The sequence below is a fragment of the Hyaena hyaena genome, unplaced genomic scaffold (genome assembly GCF_003009895.1).
Source record: "Hyaena hyaena isolate Hyena2069 unplaced genomic scaffold, ASM300989v1 scaffold_17, whole genome shotgun sequence".
Taxonomy (NCBI): Eukaryota; Metazoa; Chordata; class Mammalia; order Carnivora; family Hyaenidae; genus Hyaena; species Hyaena hyaena.
The window spans coordinates 665,311-681,545 of NW_024080648.1; the positions used below are offsets into that span (position 1 = coordinate 665,311).

The following is a 16,235-nucleotide window of genomic DNA, read 5'->3' on the forward strand; positions in this document are numbered from 1 at the left end:
TGCAATTTGACTTCCTGTGCAGATTTCCCACCAGGAGAAAATGCCTGTCAAGTAGATACAGATATTTCAGGTTTTGAGGCAATTACATTTCTCACTGTAAATTGAATTGACATTTAGTCCCAAGATTCCGTTTAACATTAGTCTGCCACTAAGATATAAATCCTTTGAACCTACAAAACTGGGCTTTTGAATATATCAGGCTTCTGATCATCTCTCCCACCTTGGGAGACTCTCAGTAGATAGCTACATGGTTTCTTCTCATAATGGGACTCGTTGATCTCAGGTAAACCAGTGTCTTCCCTTACTGCTTCTACACACAGGAGTTATAGTCCCTCTAGAGACCTGTGAAATACTGAATTCTTCTATTGTTTGATATTTTAAGCATTCACTAACTCCATCCACTCAGGAATGCACTTTGCACATCAGGAAGAGCTCACGGTGACTCACTCACTCACTCACTCACTCATACCATAACTCTTCATTAAGTGCCTCCTAAGTGAAATCCTGTGTTCTGTCAGGTGCTGAAATGTTAACTGTAACTCCATTTAGTGGAGAAAATAGACTTGTTGTTAAGAGTGCTTTGGTGGGTCAGTAGTGCTGCAGAAGTGGCAAGATGGAAACGTATCCAAACCCTGGGATTCGGAGGGAAGAACTGGCTGGTGTGTGGGGGGGGGTGGGGGGGTATGGGCGATTGAGGGAGCATTTCCGACAGGGATCAAAGCTCCAGAAATAAGGGAGAGCAAGTCTTATCTGGGAAATGTGAACAGTTACATAACTGAAATACAAAGAGCAAGTGCAAGGATGGAGTGGTTCTCAGTGAGGCTGGAAAGGAAAGCAGAGATGAGTCATGACCTTATTTGTTCCAAGATCACTTAGCAAAAGTAACCCCTACTGAAATCCTCTGCCATTCTAGTCTTTGGATTACGTTTTCAACTCCACAAGGGGTTGGCAAGCTTTTTATGCATAGGGCAAGATAGTAGATATTTTTGGCTTGCTGAAAACTTTCATTTTAGAATAGTTAAATGCTTTAATAAAATCCCAGAAGCCATGTGAGAGGTAGAACTAAAATCCAGATTACCTTATTCTTGGGTTTTTCATTTTAGTTATACTCCACAGTCACAGGTAGAAAAAAGAACACACATCTAAATACATAATATAATTAATATTACATAAATATATCAAGATTTTTAAAATATCTTTTATGGACTTCACCTTCAGGAAGGAAATAGCTCCCCTACTCTTACTCAAGAAATGAGTAACACTGTCTACAAGTCAACAAAGCTGGCCATACCACCCACCAAATCTGTCACCACCTTGGTCTTGGTCTTCCAGGCTCCAGAGCTGTGAGAAATACAATGTTTAATGTATAAGCCACCCAGTCTATGGTGTTTTGTTATAGAGGCTGAAAAGGCTAAGACAGATACTATTGTTTGAGAACTATCACCCCAAGATAAACAAGGTGTCTTAATGACATTTTGGGAGGGGTATGTGGTCAAGAATCCACAGCCAGAACACTTTAGATACCTATGAGGGGAATAAGACCATCAAGCTCATATAATCCACTGTTTGAATATGATGTGTTTTGTCTCAGCATCATGATACATACATTATGCTTGGGTATATTTGACTTCTGTAAAAACAAAACCTTTGGAGGTGGTACTTGCTAATACTACATGAATAATTTTAAAACATTAAACAATCCACTCCTGAATTATCATTGACCATTTTCTTAAGCAATTATAGTGAGTGCCTGGTACACATGGGTATTTTACTTGGTCATCGAAAGTTTGAATACTGTAACAACAAGTTATTTTACCTGTAAGAATGTTTTAAACTCATGTTTATTAAGTGAGGAATGGCTTCTGCACTTGGGCCTGATTACATTAATTCCATACTTAGCACTGAATTCAGTTTTGGAAGAACCAAGAAAATAATTATAATTATAATGTCCCATGTTAACATGTTAGCTTTTCATGTTTCTGAGGGGATCGGTCAGTTTTGCTATGGAAAATGGTTGGTATTCTTTACTTGTTACTGGATTGTGGTTTCAATAAAATTTAGAAAAAAAATGTTACTGAATATTTCTTCAATTAATTCAGCTTTGTCAACCCATTTCCTAACACTGCATTTTCACATTAGAGGAGGTATATTTGTTAATAGTCACATCTTGCTTTTTTACACTGTAGTGTTTCTCAAATTTATATTAAAAAGACATTTAAATAGAACTGTACTTATTTGTTGGCTTTTATAATTATTAGAGAATATTGGTTTTTTTCATTTAGCATAACTACATTTTAAAAAATATTTTCTGTCTCTGCCTTTCATTCTGTTCTTCAGCCAAATGATTCTTAAATGAAAACTTACTAGAATAATACAGGTTCTTTAAAAAAATTTTGATTCTCCAAGTGACTTGTTTTTATAATATTATTTACACACTTTAATTTATCTGTCTCTAAGTTCATAATATATGTATGTTGTTTTCTTTCAAAGTAGGAGGCATGGGGTGCCTGGGTGGCTCAGTCGGTTAAGTGTCTGACTCTTAATTTCAGCTCAGGTGATGGTCTCACAGCTGTGATAAAGCCTTGTGTCCTTGAACTTCATGCTGGGTGTTCATTTTCTCTCTCTCTTTATCTGTCTCTCTCTCTCACACACACACACACACGCTCTCTCTCTCTCTCTCAAAAAAATAGGAGTCATTTGATAGAAATTTAAACGTGCACATGATCAAAATTGTATAAAAGTTTATCATATAAAGCATATCATATATAGCAATTTGATTAAATATTGCAGAACAAAATTATTTTGATAAACACGTAGTATATTTTTTCACAAAGTCTACTGTCTCAGTGATTTCCTAAAATCTCCAAAATAATAAATATTGTCACTATAGTTATCTTGATTCTCTTGTAAAAGATAGGATTTTTGGTCATCTATTGTATGTTTATAATATCTTCTCTTCTACTTCCTATGTCATTGAAAGTTACTGGGTTATGTGTTCTACGTTGTGTGTTAGTGTGGCAAGAAAATAACCAATCGATTTGTTAGTAGTGTCTCTAAGTAGTATGAAAAATCTATAGGATATTAAAAAACTTGTAGATGTTGAATTTTAAAGTCATTAGAACATAATATTTGAAGTATTCTCGTATACGTAACTTAGATAAATTGTACATATAACTCATATAAATGTTGAAACAGAATAGATTTGACTTCAGTTTTGACACAAACAATATTTGCACTTAAACTACCAACAGATGGTGCTGGAAAGTTTAATATTTATTTCAGTTAATCAAACTTCTTGGGGAGAAAAAATGTGGTAAGTTTTTAATCATTAGAAAACAAACGGTATAGATAATTAACCCCTGCTTGTTTTTGTTACAGCTCCATCTAGGACAGTACGACTGGTTGGTGGTAGTGGTCCTCATGAGGGCAGAGTGGAAGTTTTCCACAGTGGCCAATGGGGCACCGTGTGTGATGACCACTGGGAACTGCGAAGTGGACAGGTCATCTGTAGGAGTTTGGGATACCAAGGTGTTCAAGCTGTGCGTAAGGGAGCTTACTTTGGACAAGGTAACTAAGTATATGTATATATATATTTAAATATATATATACATATACATATATATATACATGTATATGTACATATATATATAACTAAATATATATATAACTAAATATATATATATATAGTGTGTTTGTTAATGAAATGTAGGCATCCTCAAATACATAGAATATAGTAGCAGTAGGAACATATAAAATAGGAAGAGAAGTCCTATGTAGGAGTTTTCTCAAAAGCCCTTCCTAGAAAGTAGAAATGAATGAAATTGATATTAACAATAAATGGCATACGCTATCAGGCAGTCTTTAATGTTTACGTTGTGTGTAGACTCGTTTGGCGAGTTGGAGAACATCAGAGGAAAAGAGAGTGATGGGTAGAGTAGAAGAGGAGAAGTAGGGACCAGGGAACTACAGACCGTCCCAGGAAGCTCAGTTTATGGATCTGCATCTTGCAGGCATAGGAGCAATCTCTGAGCTCGCCTACACTCTGTCTTCGGTGTAACTGGAGAGCAGGACACTGGCTTGTGTATTTTCTTCCCAGGCATGTTCCACAGCAGTGAGATCTCTCTTTTGGTCCCTGATGGAGCACCTATATTCTAAAAGGATGGTCAGTGAGGAGCCATGAAAGAGAAAGAAGCAATGACATAGGCTCTCCCTACCTGCTCCTTATAATTTCTCCAAATCCTCTAAGAAGCATGATTAGCACTGGGTGTTATATGGAAACCAACTTGACAATAAACTATTAAAAATAAAAAATAAATAAAAACTACAGCCAGCTTTAAAAAAAAAAAAAGAAACATGATAAGGAACAAAGGAAGAGGAAGGTTACTTTCCCATCTATTTGAGATTCATAAAACATTGAGTAATTTTGTTGCTGTCTGCGTATTTGTGTATTTTTACCCCCATGAATCTGTAACATGCTCTATAAAGGTGTTAAAGAGCTGCGAAGAGGGGAACCTGGGTGGCTCAGTTGGTTGAGCGTCTGACTTTGCCTCAGGTCAGTGATCTCAAGGTTCGTGAGTTCGAGCCCTGCATCGGGCTCTGTGCTGACAGCTCGGAGCTTGCAACATGCTTTGGATTCTTTGTTCCTCCCCACGCCTCCTCTGAAAAATCAATAAGCATTTTAAAAAATTTTTAAAAGAGCTAGGAAGCAAATTTCAGGGGACAAGTATTTGAATGTATACTCATGACATTTTTAGTGTCTCATATATTTTTCCTAAATGGTTACCTTATACTATAGGCTTTATGTATAATTAAACATATGAGGGCTTCAATTCTAAATGACAAAGACATTAGAAAAAAGTAAGCATATATATTAGACTTTTAAAGTCAATATTTTCTACTCTACTGTCCAAATCTGGTAAATACATAATTGGTTTCTCTGAAGTTGATGTTGACCCAAAAAATGGTCTTCTTGATTTTATAAGTGTTATTTTAGATAGATATGGGCAAGAAGAAATTTCATGCAAAGTTATAGATGTAAGATTATCTGGTAATGCTACTTTTTTGTGTATCGTCATAAAATAAAGGAGTGTGTCAAATCAAATATCAAAAAACTAGAACAGTATTAGACTTCTTAAATTCATAAAAGATATTAAATAATGTTATGCTATAACTATGTGTCAGCATTGAGGTAACCACCTGAATAGTACTAATAATGGATCACAAGTACATCCTTTATTCCTTTGACTAAATGAATTCACTATATCAAATTTAAGAGATAAAATTGAAGTGAGGTGCTTGGGAAGTTCAGTTGGTTAGGCATCCAACTCTTGAGTTCAGCTCAGGTCATGATCTCATGGGTTGATGATTTCGAGCCCCACATGATACTCTGTGCTGATAATCAGATCCTGCTTGTGATTCTCTCTCTCTTCCCTTTCTGTCCCTCCCTCACTTGTGCACTCTAAACAAACAAACAAACAAACTTTAAAAAGAGAGAGATACATTGGGGGCACCTAGGTGGCTAAGAGCCTGCTTGGGATTCTCTGTCTCCCTCTCTCTTTCTGCCTCTCTCTCTCTTTCTCTCAAATAATAAACATTTAAAAAGAGAGATAAATTTAAGCAGAGATCCAGGTTCCAAAGTCTTTGGAGGTCAGAAAGATCATTTAGTCTCATATGATGAGGTGAGATGAGACAAAAGAGGGTGGTGATGGCGAGAATTTCTGTATCTAGGCTCAGCTCCAGGCCCCAGTTTTTAATTTGTGTCTTACAGCTTTGAACAAAAGAAACAAATGAAATAGAAAAGATCCATAGTTTTCTACAACCAAATAGATCTTTGGAATTTCTATATATTCCATCTCTACTACATTTTTGGAATTTCCTTCCCAGGTTGAAAAAGTATGGGACTTTACCTCCTCAGGCAAAATGTTTTCAATATCAGTAAGCCAGATTGTTTTATCCAGAGAGGAAAACAAAATTCAAAAATCCCCAAACTCTTGGTCTCTTATGGTTTGCCTCCCTTTCTGTTTTTATCTTCTTTTTCCTTCCCTTCCCCTATGTTCATCTGTTGTGTTTCCGAAATTCCACATGTGTGAAATCATGTGATACTTGTCTTTCTCTGACTTATTTTGCTTAGCACAATACATTCTAGTTCCATCCACATTGTTGCACATAGGAAGATTTCATTCTTTTTAATGGCTAAGTAATATTCCATTATATATATATAATATATATTCTAATATGTATATATATATATATTATATATATATATACATAACACCACGTTCTTTATTCATTTGTCAATCAATGGACATTTGGACTCTTCCCATAACATTGCTGTTGTTGTTAATGCCTCTATAAATATCAGGGTATACAAAGCTGTTTTCCCTTGAGTTTCAAACATAGGTGGTAAACACAGAGTTAGAGATGAATGTCTTAAGCTAGCATTAACATTAAGGCCTAGTCTCACAAGTAAAGTATTTTTTTCTCTTTTATTAAAAAATTTTTAAATGTTTTTCTTTTCTTTTGTTTTGTTTTTAATTTGTGAGAGAGAGAGAGAGTGTGAGCAGGGAGGGTCAGAGAGAGAGGGAGACACAAAATCTGAAGCAGACTCCAGGCTCTGAGCTGTCAGTCAGCACAGAGCCCGACGTGGATCTCAAACCCACGAACCGTGAGATCATGACCTGAGCCGAAGTCGGATGCTTAGCCAACTGAGCCACCCAGGCGCCCCGAGTAAAGTATTTTTCCCCCACAGTCCTTATTCCTGCTTGTATCTCAAGGGATTGAGAAAAGATGGAAATAAGTATTCCGAAATCCTGGCTAGAAAATGTTTTCTATTTAAATAAGTAATAAAACTATAGAATTTAGTCGAATGTGAAATGATTTATTTGGCTGTCTGGAGACAATTCTCTCATGTTTTCTTCAGATAACTGACTACTGCTCTAAGATAAAGGTCCATTTTTTAGTGAGGCTGTGTTTTCATGGTAGTTGACGATTGTATACATGATACTAGAGTGTTGTTATAATGAAATAACCTGGCGTGTCTGAATTTTGTTTTTCTCTCACATTCTTAACTGCCCACTGAAGTGAATTGGAAAGACTAAGAATTTTATTTTATTTTATTAAAAAAAATTTTTAACATTTATTTATTTGAGAGAGACAGAACATGAGTGAGGGAGGGGCAGGGAGAAAGAAAGACATGGAATCTGAGGCGGGCTCCAGACTCTGAGCTGTCAGCAGAGAGCCTGACACGGGGCTTGAACTAACAAACCTTGAGATCATAACCTAGGCCGAAGTCACTCATTTAACTGACTGAGCCACCCAGGCGCCCCAAGACTAGGAATTTTATAACTAAGGAGATATGAGATGAAACCTTAGCTCTGCTACTTCTGTCTCAGATTCCACTTTTTTCCCAATAAGATGAGAATATTAACACCAACCCCATTAGATTTATTCTGAGTCTTACATGAGTTGGCACAAAGAAAGCAACTAACACAAAGCCTGGCTCATAGCATCACCTGATATGGTGGCATAGACCACCGTGAGGAACAGCTCCAACTGTATCTTTCCAAGGGTGTCTGCCATCCTCTCTGAAGGGATCAGCGCCATATTGTCTGTGACATCAGTGATGTTCCAGGGGTCCGAATTGAATGTGACTTTGCAGTCTACAGAAGTATGACTGCAGGAGGGTCCTCTGTGGGGAAGCCAGACGTGTCCGGACTCTTCCCAAGAGCAACTTCAGCTCTCTGTGGACAGTTCAGCACCAAACAATTGAACAATGATTATGAGAAGTTTAAAATAATAAAGCGAGCTGAGCTGGGAGACATAATTGAACTGAGGTTATTTGTTCTGAAGAAAAAGAACCTGAGAAATAAATTTCATGATCTGCTTCATTGTATGTTGTATTTTAAGAACCAGGCTTACATTGTAAGCTGATTTGGGATTAGACACGGCACACAACCTTTTTATGTGAAGCTGTTTCCACTCCTCTCTATGTTTCTACTCCTCCACCATAAATTTACAGTTTCACTCGGGGAAAAGAAAAGGCAATTCTGAATGCAGGATAGAGACTGGAAAGGAAACTTAGATATAAGAGTGGGGGTAGGGGAGGGAAAGAAGAGATGCATTCAGGTTTTAATTACTTGTCACTCTCTAGGGAGGTAGGAAGAATCAGATCAACACTATATTGTACATTATTACCAGAACTGAAACAAGAAGAAAAAAGTTTAAATTTATACCCTTTGTATTTTTCCCCCTTCAAGAAAAAACACAATTTTCTGGACATAGTCATTTCCCTCTCTCCCCCCGTCCCCCTTTCTGGTTTTAAAATAAATAGCAAACCTGACTTACCCGAGATAATCCTTGTTAGCTTTAAGAACAATTACTTTTGCAGCTGCAAGCAAAATGATTTATAGGAAAAAAGCTTAAAGCTCACTCCTTTAAATAGGTTCTTTCATTTGGATGCACCTTTTGCATATAGTGGAATGTTCTTTCTTTTTCTCTGAGTAGACAAAAAGGTGAAAATTAAGGAAGCCCTGAATGGCTCCTGGTCACTGCCTGGGAAAGGGCAAGGAAGTCACTTCTCTGCCTGTGCGGGCTTTCCGGTCTCTTGTCCCAGTGACCTGACAGCAGTGAACTTGGACGAGCTTTGTCCGATCATGGTGCTGCTCCAGAAATTGGTCCCAGGTGTGCCTGAGCCCACGTGCTGATGCGGGAAGTTGGGGCTGGACTTGGGGCCACCTGCTCACGTTCTAAGTTTACAGGAGTATGAGCTACCGCTCCAAACGTGAAAGCAGAAGCTAAAGAGAATTCTAAACATAGATATCATCTTTTTTTTAGTACCCCTTTCACATTTCATAATCAGTTTTCCAAGTGGACTTTGTCAAATTATAAGAATAAACTGAAGGAGATCAAAAATATCACTGTACCTCTGAACTGACCCTTCAGTGAATGTGAATAAAATCTCAAGTATAAAATATATCAGTGGGTCAGAACTCCAATTCTTACAGACTGCCCCCTGCTCCCTGGAAGTTTTAAAATGTAGATGTTTAGGGTCATGAGGTGGTTCAGCCAGTTGGGCATCAGACTCTTGATTTTGGCTCAGGTCATGATCTCAGGTTGTGCTGAGCATGGAGCCTGCTTAAGATTGTCTCTTTCTCTCTCTCCATCTGCCCCGCTCCCCCACTCATTCTCTTTCTCTCTAATAAAATAAAAATAAATAAAATGTAGATGTTTGGATACTCCTGCTTTGAAGCCCATTGAGTTCTTAACACATCTGTTTTGTTACTTATTGATAACAATACTAAGTATGGAATAATATTGTTAATCAAGTACATACTATATGTTATAATTTAGCGCTCACATTGCCTATGAGAATAGATGGTATAACCCCAGTTTGCATAGAGAAAGTAAGTCAACTTAACAGCGCTGTCACAAAACCTGCCCAAATTGATGGAATTGTTAATGGTCGTTGTGGGGGAGGAGTCAAGATTGGTGCCTTAACCTATTTCTTTCCACTAGACAGAAGGTCCTCCCTTCTAAGTTCTTTATCCTTAAGAATTTCATTTCTAAAGAGCTTGCTTCGTTAAAATCTTAGAATCACAGAATTTTAAAGGTAAATGAAATCTCAGAGCTGTATTAGCCCCACCTCCTTATACTGCATATATGCTAAAACAGGGAAAATACATACGTATCTTCTTCAGAACCACTACCCTAGAATTTAGAACTAGTCTAAGTTTACCTATTCTCAATTCTGATTCCCATTCTGTTTCCACCTTTGATTTTTAAAACCTCACCAAAAGAAAAAAAAAGTTTTTTCTTGCAGAAGTTGTTGACTTCTTTTTCTTTTTTTAATTTTTATCGTTTATTATTTTTGAAAGAGAGAGAGATACAGAACACGAGAGAGGGAGGGGCAGAGAGACAGGGAGATACAGAATCCGAAGCAAATTCCAGGCTCTGAGCTGTCAGCACAGAGCCTGACATGGGGCTCGAACTCACAGACTGTGAGATCATAACCTGAGCCGAAGTTGGTCACTTAACCAACTGAGCCATCCAGGAGCCCTGCAACTAAAAGTCTCAAAAGTAATCCAGATTTGAATCACCCAGCCATGAATAGATTTAATTAAAATTCATACTGACTTTTAACCAAAGCAGTTTTTGCTTCTCCACGTACCTATTCAGCAGCTACTCTCAAATCTCATCACTGTAATGCCTCTCTGGCTAATGTAGGAAATATGATCACCTTTCTGGTTTTTGGATTTTTTCCCAGAAAAGTGGTGAGTGACTGGAGAGCAGATTAAATCTCAATCTTTGAAATAAATATCCATGTCTGTAATTTTTAAAAAGAGATTACGAGGAAATGGTGTCACTGGTCAAACACAGTCCTAGACATTACAAACCAACTCATAAAATTCCAGAAGCTGTGGACAACACAGTGATAGCTGTCTGCTTTTGGAAACAAAAATCAGTCAACTTGCCCTCCTTCCAGCCCCCAAATTGTAAAGGGGATTGTAGATGTGTACGTGGTTAGGTAGATAAATAGATAGACGGATGACAAATAGACAGGAGTAGAAAATAAACTGTACACCTCCATTTTGCACAGTTTCTCTCTAGGCAGAAAGATAGTTCAAGGGAAACCATAACAACGACAGCAGCAACACCCCAAATCCTTGAGTAATAGTTATTATATAAAGAAATAAAAATAAATTTGTTTTTTAATCTTTGAGGTTTACATCAAGGTAAAGTTTTATGAATTTTATGCTACCTTTGAATTAATTTTTAATGCAGAAAACAATATGGAATGAGATGGAAAAATGCATATTAAGTACATTTTTCCCTTAGGCTCAATAGTCCTGAACATATTAATATAAAAATAAAACAAATCTTTGAAAATTATTTTTATAACTCTGTTTGGGCTTCTGTGCCATCAGCGCATAGCACCAAGTCATCATGTCCCGTCACGTGGCTGTATTCTCTGTGATTTTGATAACTGCAATTTTTCTGAGCCTCAATTGATTTACCTGTGAAATGGAGATAATTGCCATTACTTTACAGGGTTATTAGGAGATGTAAATTGTAAAGATGATGTGTAGAAAATAACCTAGGATGTTCACTGTGTCTGAAAACGTTCACTGTGTCTGAATCTTTTCCACATCCCTAATGGCCATTTATTATATATAGTAAATACAATGAATTGCCCAATATATTTATCATATCCATGAGTTCTTGGTGGGAGAAGCACCCGAATAGGAGGTAGGGGTTCTAGATGCAGGTATCCACTCTGCTGCTGATTACGTATGCGATCTCAGTTGCTACATCTACCCAAAACATAAGCCTGCACCAGAAGTCAGTGCAAGAAGGAACAGATTTCGATTCTGTTCACTCACAGAGGCATGCAAAGCAGATCTGCTGAACGACTGAATCTAACGACGCAAGAGGTTGCAGTAAATCATTTTTTAAAGGCACTGGCTCTGAGCACATACAGGGTGAAAATTAGCTACATGACCTTGGCCCCATTACTTACTCTCTCCGATTTCCCCTCTCAACAGTAAAATGGCACTACAAGAGCACTTAACTTTTTAAGGTTATTTGAGGATTCACTGAGATAACATTAAAAGTACTTTGAATGTTTTCAGCCGCATCATAAATTCTTCCCAGAGTGGGTTTAAATGTTCACGATTACTACTATAGCTCTGGGATTCTAACATCCGTGACTACCTTTACTGAGGTTTCCAAACATTTGTGTTCACCTATCAGCACGTGACTTGACTCATATCAGTGTTGTGCTGGCCCTGCTGCGGGTCGGGGGGCGGGGGGCGGTCTTGCTGGTGCTCCGGCCACCGGAGGGGATTCTCATTCTTAACTCTCTTCCCGGATTGTGAATCCGTCTGCACTGCTGAGATCTAGATCTAGCGACCTAATCCACAAAATGAGTGAGTGCATCACGGTGCCCCGGGACAGAGACTATATCACAGAGCCATCCAGGCCTTGGGCGGGATGTTATGACAGACCCACGCTGTCACCAAAAGTTTCACTTATGCTTATTTATACAATTTATAAACGTCTGTATATGTAACGGTCACAATGCAGAGAAGTCCCGCTGTTTTGGCTTCTCGTCTAAGCTAACGTGGGCAGAGCTCTGCGGCTTGTGCAATTGTGAGTATTTGCATATATTTTTGAATCCCTTTGGAGCTTCGAAAAGTTTATATAGACTTTATGCATTTAAAAAGAAGCACACATGTGCAAACACGCACACACATACAGACACTCATAAACATAAAAAGGATGGGGCTACACGTCGTAAGAGCAACGTGGGGACAGAAAAGTATTCCCGGCAAGGTTTCTGATTTTGTGGTCATACTCCCCTAATCTTTCCCTTTTTTTATCTGCCTTAAAATTTCAAGTCACAAAGGCTCAATACTGTTATAAACATTTCACAATATACTTTAGCTCCCAGGCCACTGCTTTTATAGTTGATTAGCCCAGGAAAACCTTTCTTTTCTAATATGAACATTGTTTGGACTTGACTGATTTAATTGCTACTATATGATATGAACAATGCAGTGTTCCAAATTAACTTGATAATGTGAACCCAAATATAACTTTGTCTCCTATTTGGATCTTTTATGTAAAGGTACAAATTATTCAAAGATTAAGTGAATGCTCCTATTTATTTTATAGGCAAAAATAAAAATTTCCTATCTAATTCTGAGAGTAAATAAAAACATGAGTCTTCAGAGAAAAAAATCTCTCCATACACATCCTTTTCACTGTCCTTCTGGTTTACAGACATTTTCTTCTCTATTCCAACTTCTACATTTCTATCAGACACACATTTCTAAAATGCAGTTCCAATGATGTCATTTTTAAAATTTTTTTAAAAGTTTATTTAAAGAGAGAAGAGAGAGAATGTGAGTTGGAACGGGACACAGACAGGGAGAGAGAGGGAATCCCAAGCAGGCTCCACACTGTCAGTGCAGATTCCTATGTGGGACTCGAACCCATGAAGTGTGAGATCATGACCCTGAGCCAAAATTAAGAGTTTGTCTCTTTACCCACTGAGCCACCCAAGTGCCCCGACGATGTCATTTCTTTTGGCGACTCACAGTGTACAATTCAGAGTGTTGTAAAGCATGGTCCTGGCTTTGTATACAGGCTTCCCATTGATTCCTCTCCCCTCATTAAAGTACTTTGTGTTTCAGATGCCAGGATCCCAGTCACTGTTATAATACATCAAGCATTATCTTGCTGCCGCCGCTATATGGAATAACTTCTTTTGTACATGTGGAAAACCTCTATCCGTTTTCTTAAAGTTAGGTCAAACGTTATCCACAAAGTGATGACAAAATTCCCAATATTTGTAACTTGTTCATATATGCACACACTACTATATCATAAGGCACATTACTAAGTATGTACATAAACTTTTATTTATTGAATGCATAGAACATTTGAAAAATCAGCAAGAATAATGCCATTGTGTAGGCCATTATAGATGCCTCTTTGGGGAAAAAAAATGTCTTCATTTAACACTGTGTTTTATAACTCACAAGATCTGTCTGTAAGCTGAACTTACTTCTAATTATGGTTTACATAACTCTGTGACCAAAAGAGAACCTTTCAACATCACATTGATCCGAATTGAAGAAATGTATTCTTGATTATGCTGACAGTATTAAGATATTTGTTTACCATGCACCAGTCTTGCGAAGGGGTTTCTTGAAATTTAGCTGTTAAATCGTCAGTTTCTTGATGGCATGAAACGTCCTTAAAAACGCATCCGGAGGTTTACATTATATGTATTTAACAAAACCACACGTCATTCATTTAGAAGTCTTTCAAAGGTTCCATTTCTTATGTGCCAAAGAAAGGGGAATTTTTATATGTGATACACACAGAAAATCTTTAGGAAATACCAGAAAAACATTTCTAAATATTATTTTTCAAATGATCTTCTCTTGGCATGCATGGATTACTTTCAAACAGCAGTTGTTTCTTTATTCACTGACAATAATGTCCTTCTCTTGAACATGGCAGTTAAGTCTGTGTATTTAGTTGGTTAAGTATCTTCCAGGGAGCCTACTGCTGATGCCTGTTTACCCTTCTAATGTGTCTGGGGAAGAGTTCAAGATAAAGAGAGTATTAGGTCTGTCATTTTGTTGTTGTTTGCCTGTGCTTACAATTAATAACCCATGATCTTTTTCGCAGGATAGTTTGTGAGCCCTTTGCTGATTATATTAGACTTAGTTTAATTAAAAATAGATAATATATTTGGTAAGCCAGCACGACTAAATGGCAGTACACCGGAAGCTAAGAAAAGAGCTTCCAGTATATCTTAATGTTTCAGAGAAAATGCGTCATGTCATACAGATGCCATTAGACCCTCAGCTCTACACAGCTATGATTAGTAAAGCTGATTTCCTTTCTTATTTCTAAAAATAAAACAAATCTATGAAAACCAATCATTCTTATGCTTATACTTTCATAGAGCTGCGGATATACCTTTGCTATAGCTCTTATTACTTTATACTTTACTAGTTTACACAATGACAGAATATCAGGTTTTCTGGGGCAGGAGATTAATTTTTGAATCCAAATAGAAAGCCCAGCACTTGTGTGTAGATAATAATCAGCACCTTTGTCTTAAGTTAGTGTATAAATTAATGTTTTTGTCCCATTCAGATGTAAACCCTAAACCATATTTACTCACACATTTGTATCTGGTTTCTGCAGGTACTGGTCCAATTTGGCTGAATGAAGTGTTTTGTTTTGGGAGAGAATAGTCTATCGAACAATGTAAAATTAAACAGTGGGGTGCAAGAGTGTGTTCACACTCGGAAGATGCCGGAGTCACTTGTACTTTATAATGTATCATTTTCTTTCACATTTATGAAAGCACTGTTGCAACCTGTGTTATTATTTTGTTCCATTAAAACCAGTCCAGTGAATATTTAAGAGATTAGGAATCTTGTCTAAAGAAAAGGAAGATTTTTAAGTCACTAATTAAACATGTTGAACACTGTCAGGGCTCCTATATGTCTGTATTTGAACCATTTCAACTTCTTTAGGTTTTTAAATGGAATTTCTAGTATAATGACTAACATCGAAGGGAGTATATTAAGGTTTAAGTCTTCCACGAGCACCTGGGTGGCTCAGTTGGTTAAACTTCTGACTTCGACTCAGGTCATGACCTCTCAGTTCTTGAGTTCGAGCCCCAGGCTCTGTGCTGACAGTTCAGAGCCTGGAGCCTGCTTCAGATTCTGTGTCTCCCTCTCTCACTACCCCTCCCTCCACTCATGCTCTGTCTCTCTCTCTCTCTCTCAAAAATAAACATTAAAAAAATTTTTAATTTCAGAAAAAACTTTAAGTCTTCTAGGTTATAAATGTCAATGATAATAGAAATACCTTCTGATCGTTGACCTCAATTGATACCTTCACAAGATGATAATTTTTGTCATTTTTGTCTTGTTTGTAATCTATTTAGTTGATTTTAACTAAATTGCTTTCTTATCTTTTAAAAAAAAAACTTTTTTGGGGTGCCTGGGTGGCTTAGTCGGTTAAGCATCCGACTTTCGCTTAGGTCATGATCTCGCGGTTCATGGGTTCGAGCCCCGCATCGGGCTCTGTGCTGACTGCCAGCTCAGAGCCTGGAGCCTGTTTCGGAGTCTGTGTCTCCCTCTCTCTCTGACCCTCCCCTGCTCACGCTGTCTCTCTCTCTCTCTCCTAGAAATAAATAAAACATTTAAAAAAAAAAACAACTTTTTTAACGTTTATTCATTTTGGAGACAGAGCATGAGTTGGGGAGGAGCAGAGAGAGAGGGAGACACAGAATCCAAAGCAGGCTCCAGGATCCCATCTGACAGCACAAAGCCTGACGCAGGGCTCACAGCCTTGTGAGATCATGACCTGAGCCAAAGTTGGATGCTTAACCAACTGAGCCACCCAGGAGCCCCTTAAATTGCTTTCTTAATAATGAGAGGCTTGGGAAGATGTTTTATTATGTCAAGTTTGCAAATCTCTAACCATACACATTTGTTGAGGAAAAATTTTATCCAGCCATCAAATTCTCTGAATGTGCAATACTTGGCTGTTAGATAGCAATGTTCATGATATATTTTGGCCATGATGAAAAACTTATTAGGAGATTTACAGGTCAATACAGGTCGATAATATGATGATAAAGAAAAATAACATGATTATTTCACATGGTCATGTATTGACAGTTTTGCTTTTTGTGTGTTAAT

General features: G+C 37.5%; 1 protein-coding gene across 1 annotated transcript in view; it reads left to right on the forward strand.

Annotated features, from left to right (window-relative positions):
- The window catches only part of MSR1 (macrophage scavenger receptor 1), a 78,683-nt gene extending 63,670 nt beyond the window's left edge, over positions 1-15,013 (forward strand). The window contains exons 9-10 of the mRNA XM_039221170.1: positions 3,379-3,567; positions 14,725-15,013. Of these exons, the coding sequence (XP_039077101.1) occupies positions 3,379-3,567; positions 14,725-14,774 (239 nt within the window). The 3' untranslated portion in view covers positions 14,775-15,013. The remainder of the gene's footprint in view (positions 1-3,378; positions 3,568-14,724) is intronic.
- The last annotated feature ends 1,222 nt before the right edge of the window (positions 15,014-16,235 follow it).